Raw genomic sequence first — 15,075 nt, forward strand, 5'->3', positions numbered from 1 at the left:
CTTTTCAAGCCCCAGGACTACAAACCCAGGATAAGATGCTTCGATTGACTCAGATGAATTCCTTCTCTCAGCAGAGGTAAAGATATGGCCAAGAGAAAGTGATTCTTGGACCTAACTCATTTTCTGATAGGAGAAGTTCCACTGTTTCCCAGTGTTCTCCCCCACCAACCCCCACCCCGCTGACAAAAGGAACATCAGTGATAACTTCATCCAGTTTCAGAGCAGGTTCCTCTGGAGCCCCAGGGACACCTCAGGGGAGCACAGAAGGAACAGAGAAAGGGACATCATGGGCTGCTCCTGTGCTGCTGAGCTGGGCTGGGCTCCTGGCACAGAGGGAGCTCATGGCAGCGGCAGCGCTGCAGAGAGACAGCTCTGCCCAGGAGCAGCTCCTCTGCACACGCAGCAGGGATGAGGGCTCTGCCTGCAGCACCGAGGGGAGAGGAGCCAGAGACAGAGAGGGGAAAGGCAACGTGGGGTGGGAGGATGCTGAGAACTCACTGGAAATGAAATCTTCACAGGTATTAATTCTGTGGCTGGAAGGCATTTCATCTGCAAATCATGGTAGGATCTCCTAAAGCTGGCAGATTGCAGAGCCTACAAGAGACGTAAGTACAACTCTCAGAGATTCTCTGATGTAGAGGAGGAGGATGTGCTGTAAAGCGGCCATTGTCATCTGCACCTTCAGAGGGACAGGGCATGATGGCTGCCTTCTCCCAAGGATAGCTGCAGGGGTGTAAATGTAAATGTGTACCCAGGGGTGCCCAGGGCTGTCCTGCACAGCAGGGTCCCTGCACCCCAGGGCTGTGCCGGGACAGGGACTCTGCCACCTGCCAGGGTCAGCGCTCAGCCTGCCGGGGGAGATCCCCACGGTGCTGTGGGGAGAAGCTCTGGGTGGAAGGAGGGACCCCTGGCAGGGCAGGGTCCTTCTGCTGTTAAGAGGGTGCTGCGTGGGTCAAGGTTGCTCACAGCTTAAGATCACCCCAGAGTATTTACTATAGGAGGTTTCAAAGAAAAATCTATGCAGGGATTACTATGAAGATAAGGAGCTCTAGAGACTCTGTCGTTTCAGGAGGGTTGGGATTGGGGTTGGAAGAGGCTGGGGATAAAAGAATACATAGAAAAGGAGCTCTCTAGTTTTAAGAAGTCACTGAGACTCCTGAACTGCAATTCCGAGTGATCAATATGTTTGCCAGAAGCCTTGTAACCTCCCTTCAGCCACTCCTCTGCCTGTGGCCTGCACCAGCATCACATTTGCTGGACACATCCAGCTTAGTCTGACCTGTGTTTTCTTCTAACCTGCAAACAAGAAGATGTGCCCAGGCACTGTCCTGTAAACAGGCAGGTGTCGGTAGAGCCAGAGTGAGGGCACAGAGGGTGGGATGGGTTCTGTGAGCATTGACATGCAAAAGACATGGGACAGGGAAACATCTCCAAGGAGGAAAATCTCCAGACAGCAGGAATGTGATATGGGAAGGAAAGGAATTAAACCCAGAAATGTTGTTGGAGGAAGAATTCTGAAAACTCCCTTTGATCCCCTGCAGTGCAGACCCCTCCTCTGAGCAGCCCCCTCGCCCCCTCTACCCCCAGCAAAGTCTCTGCCCTCAGGGCCGGGGCTCCAAGGCATGAAGCAGCTCCTGTGCAGCCAGAGCTCCAGTTCCTCTGCAGAGCACAGGGGCTGAGAGCAGCTGCCTGGCAAGGTTGGTGTCTGGAAGGTGGCTGCACAGCTGGGGAAGGGTGACGCTGTCTGAGTGCCCGGCTGCCTCTGCCCTGGCCTCTCTCACACCCACCCTCACTGCATTTTCCTTCTTGCTCCACTGCTCTGTGTTCTGTTGCTGTGATCCTGTTCTTGCTGTCAGGCTCTCTGGGGATGGCAGTTTCAGCTGCAGAGTCACAGCCTGATCTTGTGGGTCCTTTCCTGCAGGTGTGTCCATGGGAACCCGTGTCCCAGCTTTCCTCTGACCTGTGGGGCTGTGGGAAATGCAGTCTGTGGGGCTGGGGAATGAGCTGAATCTCCCTGAATTAAATGCCATCATTAAGACAGTTTGCTGTCTCCTTGAAGTTTCCTTCTAAGCTGTGAGCTTCACTCCAGGATGAAAGCCCATCCTACAGCATCTTTGTGTTATCTGAATTCCCCACACATAAGCACAGAGATGCTATGATGGACAAAACACTGTTGCGTTTGTGAAATGAGCTGAATGTGGGATGCTGAGACCTTAAGGAAAGGGTGAGATATATCATGGTCTGAGGTGGTTTCCTCTTCTCTCAGCAGTGCCTGGTGGCTTTTCAGGGTAACATGGGGGTGTGATCAGCCTCCATCTCAGAAAGGTGCAAGCCCAGAGCAGCTGGGAGCAATACGGAGGGACAAACCAGCTTCCCTCACTCTGCACTAAGCCACAGGCATCCTCTTGCCTCGCAGGACTTGCTCTGTTCTCCCTGAGTGCAACAGAAATGCTGAGGGTTTCTGACACCTAAGAACACTCTCCTGGGTGGGAGGGCAGAAGGAGCCATAAGAAAGCAAAACCCCTCAAAGTGCCTGCCTTGCCATCTCAGCTCCTTATCACTGAAGTGCAGATGTTGACAAGCCATCTGCATGATGAGTCGTTCCATCTGACAAGGTTGAACCCCAGGACTGGCTGCTGCTCCCCCGTTCCCATGCCCCCTGCTGCAGAGCAGGGCTGACTCCTCGGCAGCCAGCGGGCACAGGCCCTGCTCCTCACGGCACCTCCAGCCAGCACCACCCAGGGCTCAGACACGGAGCTGAAGGAAGGTCTGGAAAAGGACAAGGGGGTGTGGAGCAGGGGGAGGGTGCATGAGAAATGGCTTTGATTTTGTTCAGAGAAGTATCCTGTAACTTGTCACTGTCTTTTCCTCCTGTGACAGTGCCCCATGCTCAAATGTGGAAAATGTCCAACAGCAGCTCCTTGACAGAGTTCCTCCTCCTGGCATTCACAGACACACGGGAGCTGCAGCTCTTGCACTTCTGGCTCTTCCTGGGCATCTACCTGGCTGCCCTCCTGAGCAACGGCCTCATCATCACCACCATAGCCTGTGACCAGCACCTCCACACCCCCATGTACTTCTTCCTGCTCAACCTCTCCATGCTCGACCTGGGCTCCATCTCTACCACTGTCCCCAAGTCCATGGCCAATTCCCTCTGGGACACCTGGGCTATCTCCTATGCAGGATGTGCTGCACAGGTCTTTTTTTATTTTTTCTCTGCTACAGCAGAATTTTCTCTTCTCACCATCATGGCCTATGACCGCTACATTGCCATCTGCAAACCCCTGCACTACGGGACCCTCCTGGGCAGCAGAGCTTGTGTGCACATGGCAGCAGCTGCCTGGGCCACTGGGTTTCTCAATGCTCTGCTGCACACGGCCAATACGTTTTCACTGCCACTGTGCACGAGCAATGCTGTGGACCAGTTCTTCTGTGAAGTCCCCCAGATCCTCAAGCTCTCCTGCTCAGACTCCTACCTCAGGGAGTTTGGGCTTCTTCTGGTTAGTATCTCAGTAATATTAATCTCTTTTGTTTTCATAGTGGTGTCCTATGTGCAGATCTTCAGGGCCGTGCTGAGGATCCCCTCTGAGCAGGGACGGCACAAAGCCTTTTCCACGTGCCTCCCTCACCTGGCTGTGATCTCCCTAGATATCATCACTGGCACGTTTACCTACCTGAAGCCCCCCTCCGTCTCTTCCCCATCCCTGAACCTGGTGGTTTCTGTTCTGTACTCAGTGGTGCCTCCAGCAGTGAACCCCCTCATCTACAGCATGAGGAACCAGGAGCTCAAGGATGCCCTGAGGAAACTAATAGCTGGATGCTTTTCAAAAGCAATAAACTGCCCATCTTCTGCACATCACTGATGGTATAACTCATGACAGTCTCTCTTTTGTATATCTTGTAGTTGTAGATTACTGTTTGTAGCTGGGGAGAGGGTTGTTTGGTTTTGCTTTTTTTTTTTAAATGTGATGATATTGTCCACGAAAAAAAGTCATTATCCATCTGACTTTTAATTCAACATCTACATTTATAGTTTGAGTCACAGACTGTGTAAATGAGAAGTCGTGCTCTCTGTGCATATAAACAAAATAAAGGACCCTGCAGTGAATTGTTTGTCTGAGATCCTTCCTCTGAGACCTTTGTGAAACTGAATACAAAGATCCCAGCACAGAAGCTCTGCCAGGGAGCACCAGCCTTGTTCTCTCTTGGTTTGTTCTCTTTCCCCTTCCCCACTCTCCTTCTCAGCCCTAGTGTCGGTGTAAGGCCTGAGTGCTCCTGAGGCTTGGTCACAGTCCTGTGGTGTGGCAGTCCCATGTGTGCAGGCAGGGACAGGCAATGGGCATTTCTGTAACAGAACTGGATTCCATATCAGTGACCTGGTGCTGTGACCCCCCCATTTTGGGCTGAAGCCGAGGTGGGGGGAAGCAATGGAAGGAACTGGCCCAAGTCATGTGGCCACGAACTGACCAATAGGGGTATTCCATCCCATTCACGATTTCGTGTATATAAAAGCAGAGCACGTGGACTAGCTTGCTCTCTTTCTTTGCATCGGCTGCTTAGTAGGTTGGTTCTTTTTCATCGGACCGCTTTCCTTCATTCTGCTGTTCCTGCAAGCGGAGATCTCGTGCTGTTTCCAGTTCAACTGTGGGATCTTGCTGGAATTCAGGACTGGTTTTACAATATTTGTTTCTGTGTTATTTTTCTCTGTGTTCGTTTTCCTAGTCTTAGTAAACATTTTCAAGTTTCCCAATTCTCTTTTCCTTTACTTTTCTCTTTTCCTTTACTTTTCTCTTTTCCTGTTCTCCCGAAATCCTAGTGAGAAGGAGGGGGAAGGAGAGAGGGGGGGGCGGCCTGAAGGGGGAAGGGGGATAAAGGGTGAAGGGAAACCATCTGTCACGGTTTTGATTGTCCCCCCACGATCAAACCACGACAATCAGCATCTCTATCAGCAAGAGGGTCTCTTTGCACAGTGTCTGAAGGTTCTTCCAAAGTTGTTCTAAAGAACATGCCTAAGAAATAGACTCTCAAGAGGCTCATTGCTTTGCTTTTTACTCTGTGGGCTCAGTGTGATGACATTAGGGTCCCAGTGCACTTTTCGTGACACTTAGGGCTGGTTCAGGTGTTGCTTGTTGGTAGCCAGCACCCATGCAGATGGTGAACAAGTCTGAGTCACTCTGAGCACCCTCCATAGCCAGCTTGAGTGGAGGTGGTCAGTGGCAGTGGCCACCGTCAGTTGGGTCTGCCTCCCAGCGTGACCAGTATGACCCTGCAGAGTCACCACAGTCCACACACCACAGCCCACTTGAGCTACAGAGCAAAATCTCCAACTTCAGGGCTGTGGGGGACATGGGGAGAGGATGCAGGAATGGCTGGCCAGGCCAGTCCAGGTGCACTCTGTGGGGAGAAGGGATGTCCCAGGAGAAGAGCAGGGCACAGTGTGTGTGCAAGAAAGACATGGAAATAGCCTGTCATGCTGCTGGGTACCAGCTTGGGGCTGTTCTCTCTTGGAACCACCATTTTGATCGTTGTCTTCTCACCACAGCTGGGAGACCTATATGGAAGGACACTAGGTCAGAAGTCCAGGTGTGCACCCAGATGAGATGTGAGCATGCACATCCTATGTGGGGGAACATGTCCTATAATAAGCACAAATGCCATCAGCTATTGCTGCAGAGGCCATGGAGGCCTGTGGGACAGGTCACTTCATGTTGAGAGTAACTTCCCTGAGAAACTACCTAAATGTAGCACTACAATGTGCTTCCTTGAACCAAGGTCCTTGTGTCCTCCCTGGAGACCTGCTGCAGCTGCACCACCCGGACCCAGTTGCTACCCAGCTTCGTGGCTGATGACAGCATTGCCTCTGCTCACAGACATGTTAGGACTCTTTCCTACAACTCTTGCATGCATTGTTTACATTTTAGAGCCGATTCTCCCCTTCCTGTTCACATGGGTATCCCATGAATGTATCACTGCTCTCTACCCCAGTGTAGACAGGCCCTCCACCACCTCCTCTCACCAAGGCCACTGTTTTCTAAAGCAATCTCATCCTTCACTGTGGAATGCCCAGAACAGCCCTCCCAAGACAGTTTGACAAAGCCTTTTTTTCTACACCATCCTCACATCCATGCTCAATCCCCTCATACACAGCTTAAGGACCAGAAAGGTTGGGCAGAAGTGGAGCACAGAGAAAATTGGTCAGTAAAGCTTGGAGGTGCACAAAGAGCCCATCAACATGTTGGCCTGCTGTTCTCTTCTGAACAGGCCCAGAGGACCTGGACAGCATTTGCTGTGTCCCAGAAACTCACCTGGAAGTTCAGGATATGGAGAACACTCTTGGTGTGGGAAGGAACAGTAAGGTGCTGGTGGAATTGGCTTGTGTCACTGTGAGACATCTCTCAAACACCTCAGAAAAGTCATGGTTCTCAGGGAGATTGCATGGTCCTCTGAGAAAGAAAATATCAAAAATGACTTATCATAGAATAATTGTGGTTGGAAGAGATGCTTAAAATCAGAGTCCCACCGTAACCTAAATCTGGCACTAAACCATGTCCCTAAGAACCTCATCTACACGTCTTTTAAACACCTTCAGGGATGGTGACTTTACCACCTCACTGGGTAGTCTGTTCCATTGCTTCAAAACCCTTTCTGTGAAGAAATGTTTCTTAATATCCAATCTGAACCTTCCCTGGCACCACTTGAGGCCATTTCCTCTTGTCCTATCACTTGTTACTTGGGAGAAGAGACCAACACCCTCCATGCTACAATCTCCTTTCTGATAGTTGTAGAGAATGATAAGGTCTCTCCTCAGCCTCCTTATCTCCAGACTAAATCCCCCAAGGTCCCTCAGCTGCTCCTCATAAGACTTGTGCTCCAGCCCCTTCACCAGCCTTGCCACCCTCCTCTGATCTCTCTCCAGCACCAGCATCTTCCTTGTCATGAGGGGCATAAAACTGACCACAGTACAAGGGGATAATCACTTCTCAAGTCCTGCTGGCCACACTATTCCTGATACAAGTCAGGGTACTGGTGGCCTTTTTGGCCATCTGGGCACATGCTGGCTCATGTTCAGCTGCTGTCAATCAACACCCTCAGATCCCTCTCTGCCAGTCAACTTTCCAGCTACTCTTTCCTGAGCCTGTAGCGTTGCCTGGGGTTGTTCTGACCCAAGTGCAGGACCTGGCACTTGTCCTTGTTAAACCTCACACAACTGGTCTCAGCCCAGTGATCCAGCTGGTTCAGATCCCTCTGTAGAGCCTTCCCACTCTTCAGCAGATCAACACTCCCACCCATTTCGGTGTCATCTGCAAACTTACTGAGGGTGCACTCAGTCCCTTCATCCAGATCATTGATAAAGAGATTAAACAGAACTGACCCCAATACCAAACCCTGGGGAACACCACTAGTGACCGGCCACCAACTGGATTTGGTTCCGTTCACCACAACTCTTTGGGCCCAGACATCCAGCCAGTTCTTTATCCATTGCAGATACACCATCCAGGCCATGAGCTGCAGCTTCTCTAGGAGATGCTGTGGGATATGGTATCAAAGGCTTTACTGAAGTTCAAGTACACAACATCCACAACCTGCATGATGGATTCACTCCCCCAGAACAGCCTTTCCCTCATCTGCTAAGCTGGTCACCCTGTCATAGAAGGAGATCAGGTTGGTCAAGCAGGACCTGCCTTTCATAAACCCATGCTGCTTGGGCTCTATTGCTTGTCTCATATGTGTGACCTCACAGTCCCTTTCCCAGCCTTGTTCCTGCTGTAGGTCTGTGCTTTCCAGAGGCAGAAGTGACATCACAGTCCCTTCCACAACCATTGGCTTCCTACTGGACTATGAGTTCCTGAGACACAACTGACCACATGACATCATACCCAGCCACCACCCGCCTTGTGGTGCAGTGTGTGAGCAGATAAAACTAAGCTGGTTTCATCAAATTTATCTAATAGATTTCCTACCAAGGGTTTGAGAGGAGAAACATTCCTCGTGCTGTATTTACACTGGGGCATTTTATATCTCTGCTTCTGCCTCTCTGTTTATTCTTCTTCCTCGGTGTATTCTGATTTGAAAGAGCTCTCCAAGGAAAAGAATAATGGAATCCTAAATAACGTAGGTTGCAAGACACCCCTGAACATCATTGTGCTGTGTCTAGTTGTCTCTCCAAGCCCCCAAAAGCTGTCAGCTCGGGGTGGGCAGGTGTTTGGGAGGAGACATAGATGGGACAACTTACCTCAGTTGACCAAATGGATATTCCAACCATATGACATCATGCTCAGCAACAAAAGCCAAGAGAAAGGAGTGGGGAGAGAGAGGGGATGACATTTGTTATTGAGACATTAGTTTTCCAAAGTTACTGCTACATGTACTGAATCATTGCCTCTCAGGAGGTGGCTGGACATGGTCTGCTGATGGGAAGCAAAGAATAAACATCCTTTGTTTATGTTTTGCTTCTGCATGTTGCCTTTGCTTTTTGTGTCTTCTTTTTTATTTTTTTTTTTTTTTAGTTTGGTGTTTTGTTTTGTTTTGCTTTGTTTTTTTTCCTTCCCCCACTCCACAAATGCCTTTATGTTGACCCATGAGATTTTTCTCAGCAGGCACCAATTCCCATTTGCTTTACTTGGAGAAGCACAGGAGGCATGGGAGGACATTTCTTAACTGCCAACACATCTAAAAGACAGATTTAGTTCAGGGAAAATCAAGCCCATTCCTCAGCTGCATTAGGTCCACATTATTTCCTTTGAATTCCAGTTCCAACAGTGGAAAATCTTATGCCAGCAGAAAACACATTTTCATGTCAAGCACAGATGCCAAAACCCCTCAGAGCACAGACTACTTGCACCTGTTTGTCCATATTTGCTCTTTACACAGGAAGGTTCAAAAACGATTCCAAGAGTGAGATTAAGACACAAACAAGGTCAGATGCCCCTAAACAATCCTATTATATTTTTATGCCTAAAGGCAGAGTAAATCTGTTACAGACCACCCAACCAGGACAAAGAAGCAAATGAAATATTTTGCAGGTAGCTGGGAAAAGTCTCCTGGTTGCTAGCCCTTGTTCTTGTGGGGAAATTCAGCCTACCAGATGTCTGCCGGAAATACAACACAGCAGAGAGGAAGCAGTCTAGTAGACTCCTGCAGTGTATGGAAAACAGCCTTCAAAAAGGGCAAGAAGGAGGACCTGGGTAACTATAGACTGGTCAGCCTCACCTTCATCCCTGGGAAACCAATGGAACAACTTATCCTTGGTGCCATCTCAAGGCATATCAAGGATAAGAGGGTCATTAGGGGCAGTCAACATGGCCTCACCAAGGGGAAGTCGTGCTTGACCAACCTCATTGACTTTTATGAGGACATAACAAGATGGATGGATGATGACAGAGCAGTGGACGTGGTCTACCTTGACTTCAGTAAGGCATTTGACAGTCTCCTACAGCATCCTTACAGCTAAACTGAAGGAGTGCGGTCTGGATCACCGGGTAGTGAGGTGACTGCGAACTGGCTGAAGGGAAGAAGCCAGAGAGTCGTGGTCAATGGGGCAGAGTCCAGTTGGAGGCCTGTATCTAGTGCAGTGCCTCAGGGGTCAGTGCTGGGGCCTGTATTATTCAATACATTAATTAACGATTTAGACGAGGGAATAGAGCGACTGTCAGCAAGTTTGCTGATGACACCAAACTGAGAGGAGTGGCTGACATGCCAGAGGCTGTGCTGCCATCCAGAGACGTGGACAGGCGGGGAATAATTGAATGAAATATAACAAGGGCAAGTGTAGAGTATTGCATCTGGACAGGAACAACCCCAGGTTCCAGTATAAGTTGGGGAACAACCTGTTAGAGTGCAGCGTAGGGAAAAGGGACCTGGGGGTCCTAGTGGACAGCACTGGCCCTTGTGGCCAGAAAGGCCAATGGTACCTGGGGTGGATTAGAAGGGTTGTGGTTAGTAGACCAAGGGAGGTTCTCCTGTCCCTCTACTCTGCCCTGGTGAGACCACACCTGGAATATCGTGTCCAGTTCTGGGCCGCTCCGTTCAAGAAGGACAGGGAACTGCTGGAGAGGGTCCAGCGCAGGGCAACAAATATGCTGAAGGGAGTGGAACATCTCCCGTGTGAGGAAAGGCTGAGGGAGCTGTGGCTCTGGAGCTTGGAGAAGAGGAGACTAAGGGGTGACCTCATTAATGTTTACAGATATATAAAGGGTGAATGTCATGAGGATGGAGCCAGGCTCTTCTTGGTGACAACCGATGATAGGACAAGGGGTAATGGGTACAAGCTGGAACACAAGAGGTTCCACTTAAATTTGAGAAGAAAATTCTTCCCAGTGAGGGTGCCAGAGCCTGGACCAGGCTGCCCGGGGAGGCTGTAGAGTCTTCTACTCTGGAGACATTCAAACCCGCCTGGACACCTTCCTGTGTAACCTCATCTGGGTGTTCCTGCTCCGGTAGGGGGATTGGAGTAGATGATCTTTTGAGATCCTTTCCAATCTCTGACATTCTGTGAGTCTGTGAATTTCTGACACAGCTGTTCAGTGAGCCTACCAGGAAAGGAGCCCCACTGGACCTGTTGTTTATGAATAGAGTAGAACTCATGGGCAATGTGTTGGTTACATGTCAACTTGGGCTTAGCAATCATGAAATGATCTAGCTTTCTATTCCTGGAGAAGTAAGGAGGGTGGTCAGCAGAACTGCTACTTCAGATTTCCAAAGGGCAGACTTTGATCTGTTTAGGAGGCTGTTTGGCAGAGTCCCTTAGGATGTAGTCCTGAAGGACAGAGCAGTCAGCCAGCTCTTTAAGCAACCTTGGATGAATCCCATCAGGCACCATCGATTTGTAGGGACCTAACTGGGGTAGCAAATCCTGTACAAGTTCATGATTGATTGGGAGTTTATAATTCTTGGAGCCATGGTTTTCTAACCCAGAGCTACAAGGGCCCCCAAGTCAATCTTCAGCATGGAAGACCAAGGAAAAGAAAGCATCAAACTTCTCGGCTTTCTCCATGTCTCTGTTAATAAGGTGACCATGCTCATCAAGTAATGGGCCAATGTTATTTCTAGTTTGCCTTTTGCCATTGACATATTTTAAAAAGCCTTTTTTATTGTTCTTCACAGTACTGGCCAGCTTCAATTCTAATTGAGCTTTGGCAGCACACATTTCCTCCCTGCAGTGGTGAGCAGCATCTCTGTAGCCCTCCCGCATTGTGTGACCTTGCTTCCACTGACCATGTAATTTCTTTTTTCGCTGTATTTCAAGAAGAAGATCCCTGCTCACCCAATCTGTCTTTGCCTTGCCTGCTAGATTTTTGGCATTTTGGAATTGCCTGGTCCTGTGCTTTTGGTGGGTGGTACTTAAAAAGTGACCGACACTGATGGACCCCAACACTTTCAAAAGCTTCTTCCCAGGGAATCTTACTATGTAGTTCTCTGAGCAGCCTGAAGTCTGCTCTTCTCATATCTACTGTTAAGGTCTTGCTGGCAGTTTTCCTCCCGTTAGCAAAGATTTTGAACCTGGCTGCTCCGTGGTCGCTGTGGCCAAGGGAGCCACCAGTCGCCACTGACCTTTCCTGGTCGGTTCCCGTAGTACCTGCACCAAGAAGTTATCATCCAGATGCTTTAGGAATCTTCTGGACCTGTTGGTGCCAGCTGTGTGCTGACGTCTGGCAAGTTGAATTCCCCCATAAGGACAAGGACAGGTTATTTGGAGGCTTCAGTTAGTTCCTTGAAGAATAACTTATCAGTGTCATCATCCTGGCTGGGTGGCCTATAGCAGATACCCACGACGACCTGCACTTTATTTGTCTGACTCTCAGTCCTTACCCAGAAGCTCTCAACTTTGCCATCACCACCTGCCAGCTCCATGCACTCCAGCCTCTCAGATACATGCAGTGTTGCCCCCCACCTCTCCTACCCTGCCTATCCCTTCTGAATAGCCTGTAGCATCCATCATGGTGCACCAATCACAGGATTCATCCCACCAGGTTTCATTAATGCCAATTATATCATATCCCTGGGACCGGGTCAAGGCTTCTAGTTCATCTTACTTGTTCCTCGTGCTGCACATGTTAGTGTAGAAACACTTCAAGTGTGGTTGGTTGTGCCCTTCACCCCATGGTGCAGTCTGAGAAGTATCGCTGCCAAGCACCTCCTCAGGTTTTGGTGTCCATCCCACTGCTCATCACTGACTGGCCTGGTACTGCCCCCTTCCCCCTTCCAATTGAGTTTAAAGCCCTGACAATCAGTCCTGTTAACTCCTGAGCAAAGACCCTTTTCTCCCTCTGTGAGAGGTGCATTCCATTGAGTATCAGAAGATCTGGCAAAGGACTGACTATCCCATGGTTGAAAAACCTGAACTTCCATCGATCACACCAGTCACTTAGTCATGTGTTGAATAGTTGGGCGTGCCTGTTCCATTCTGTATTCCTGCCCACTACTGAAGGGATGGAGGAGAAAAGTGCTTGAGCACCTGAGCCATTGACGAGCCACCCCAAAACTCTGAAATAAATTTTGATTTGCTTAATACTACTACTATTTCTTCCCTGCCAACATTAAAAACCAATAGCAGGTAATAGTCAGAGCACCTTACCAGCCTGGGGAGTTGTTGAGTCACACCTCTTACCCTGGACCCAAGGAGGTAGTGACTTCCCTGTGTGTTGAGTTGGGTCAGGATATCAGGCCTTCTGATCCCTTCAGAAGGGAGTTGCCTATCACAATTAACTTTCATTTTCTCTTAACATGTGAGGTTTTAATGGGTTTACTGTGTTTTCATGTGGGGCCTGGATTGCTTAGAGGATGCCTCCTTCCCAGAAGAGTCTTCTCCAGCAGCATCAGCTGCTTGCCCATCCAATTCCAGGGCTTCATACCTGTTTTATAGAGGCACCTGGACAGCTGCATCTTCCCTCCCAAACTCAGTTTCAGTGGCTACATCAGTTCTCGCAAACAGAGGGACTGTGAGGGCCACTGAAGGTACGGCCCTTCTCTGGGTGGATACCATGCCTCCCGGTGTACTTAGCTCCTTGCTAGCAGGTTCTAGTCTCCGCTTGAAATGATAGGGTCCTCCCCACTCACCCTTGCCGCTTGCCCTTGCACATGAACTGACATGCTAACTGCCTCAGCCTTGTTTGCTGGCCCTGTTTGCTGCATTCCTGGTTGCCTGTGCTCCCTCAAAGCCATTAGTAGAGGATGGTTAAATTCTTCCTTGAAGGGACACCTTTCCTTTATGCCCAACAGGAGTGGACTCCAGAGGCTGAGGCCTTGTGCCACTTTTCCAATTGCTTTGTCAATACCTCCTTCCCTAGACAGACATCCAAGCTGTCAATACCTCCTTCCCTAGACAGACATCCAATTCCAGGTTATTGGCCCCATTATCCCATCACTGTGCAAACCAATGATCATGTGCTCTCCTGGACGATGGCTGAAATATTTTTGCATGTCTCACAGCTAAGTCAGGGATAGAGATTGGGAGGTTACCATCTCATCTTCTTCCTCCTCCCGTTCTTGTGGTGGTCCTGCTTTTTCATCATCCTTTACTAAATGGGCCAACTTTCACTTCCAGCTTTCTTTTTTTGTACCGATGCAACTGGTACTGGCACGGGGTTGTCCTCTGGCCCATCTGCAGTGCCTGTCATCAGGGTTTGAGTAGCAACAGGACCTGTGGCAGGGGGTGGAGGAAATGCAGTTATTGTTGCATTGTTGTCAGATCCAGAGACCCTCTTTAGCAACTTTGAAGTGCTTCCCCACATCCTTAGCAGAACAAAGGGCTATGTTATGCCTTTAATGTCTGCTTTTTATTACTTAGGGAGAAAACAATAGATGGCTGTGGAGGCAGACACCTTGTAAGATAAAGGCAATTAACAGTGTTGCTGTGAAAGGCCTCATGGCCTAATCGGAACGATAGAGATGAACCCTCTGTTGGACAGCCAACCACCAGAAGTAGCCACTAACAAAGAGCTATTCCTGACGGGCAAAAACCTCAGTTCTGTTGAATACTGTGAACTTTCCCTAGTTTGAAGACCCCAGACCTATTTCCAGAAGAGTCTTCCTAATTAGCCTGAAGAGTGAACAGAAGGAGGAGATGAACCGTCCTCTCCTATCTTGCATGTAAATGAACTGGGTTATAAAAACACCTCACGTGTGATATGAGGTGGTGGCGTGTACCAAATCTTCAATGTGTCCACCCCTCTAGAAGACATTACAGGATCAATAGACCTGTGGATGGGTGATATCTTACTCTCCCTCTCTCTGATATCTTAGTTTTCCCTCTCTCTCTCTTTTCCTTTTTCTTGAACAAATTAAGGTAATATCATTCTAAGTTCTACTGCTAAAGTCTTGTTAAGCTTTGCATTACAGTTACTAATTGTCGTCAGTCCACTATTTTTAGAAGGGTTTTTGCTGTCAATGTATTGACAAGTTTTGTGATATTGTAACATACTTTTGCCAAGTCACTAATCGCTGTCATTTGTACTCCACCAAGTGCTTTTAGTAAATTCATAATTGAATTGGACCTCTGGAGTGACTGTCATTCACTTCACATTACCGTACAGAAACACCCAGAGTTAATTCACACCTGTTGCGACAGGTTGCATGTCATGTTCAGAATTAACTCATCCCTCATCCCATCTGTTGAGGATGGGACATCCTCTCTTCCCCTTGAGAGTACTGGTCAGTGTTGAACAGGGCTTGGTAGTCATGGGCCAGGCTCCAGCACACTGCAGTGATCTGTGTATCCCCAAAATTGCCAGGGTGACACCACACTTCTTCCAAATATCTTACCATTTTTCAGGATTCTGCTCTTGTTCAGGGGTGGAGTTCCAAAGCACCTGAGGCACACATGGTCCTAGGTATTTGCTGATGCTATACTCTCAGCCTTGGGGCAGATATCTGGATGATATTCTCAAATTACTTGCTAATCTTTGACAAAACAGAAACAATACTCTCAAGAAACACTAATAGAAGTATTTTAACTACCCAAGGCTGTTCACCGTACTACTGATAAGTTATTGTAATGAAGGAGGAAACATCACAGAAGAAGGCAGCAAAGGTGCTATTCTGTATTTCCTCCAGAAAAAAAATTGGAAGAAGAGGTGT

The 15,075-nt window shown here is 48.8% G+C and overlaps 1 protein-coding gene across 1 annotated transcript; it reads left to right on the forward strand.

Moving 5' to 3' along the window:
• The first annotated feature begins 339 nt into the window (after nt 1–339).
• On the forward strand, nt 340–4,240 carry LOC102087790 (olfactory receptor 14A16). The gene is made up of 2 exons (XM_065070029.1): nt 340–605; nt 2,881–4,240. The coding sequence occupies exon 2, from the start codon at nt 2,895–2,897 to the stop codon at nt 3,861–3,863; it is 969 nt and encodes a 322-aa protein (XP_064926101.1). The 5' UTR covers nt 340–605; nt 2,881–2,894; the 3' UTR covers nt 3,864–4,240.
• Nucleotides 4,241–15,075: the final 10,835 nt, after the last annotated feature.

The sequence above is a fragment of the Columba livia genome, chromosome 7 (genome assembly GCF_036013475.1).
Source record: "Columba livia isolate bColLiv1 breed racing homer chromosome 7, bColLiv1.pat.W.v2, whole genome shotgun sequence".
NCBI classification, from domain to species: Eukaryota; Metazoa; Chordata; class Aves; order Columbiformes; family Columbidae; genus Columba; species Columba livia.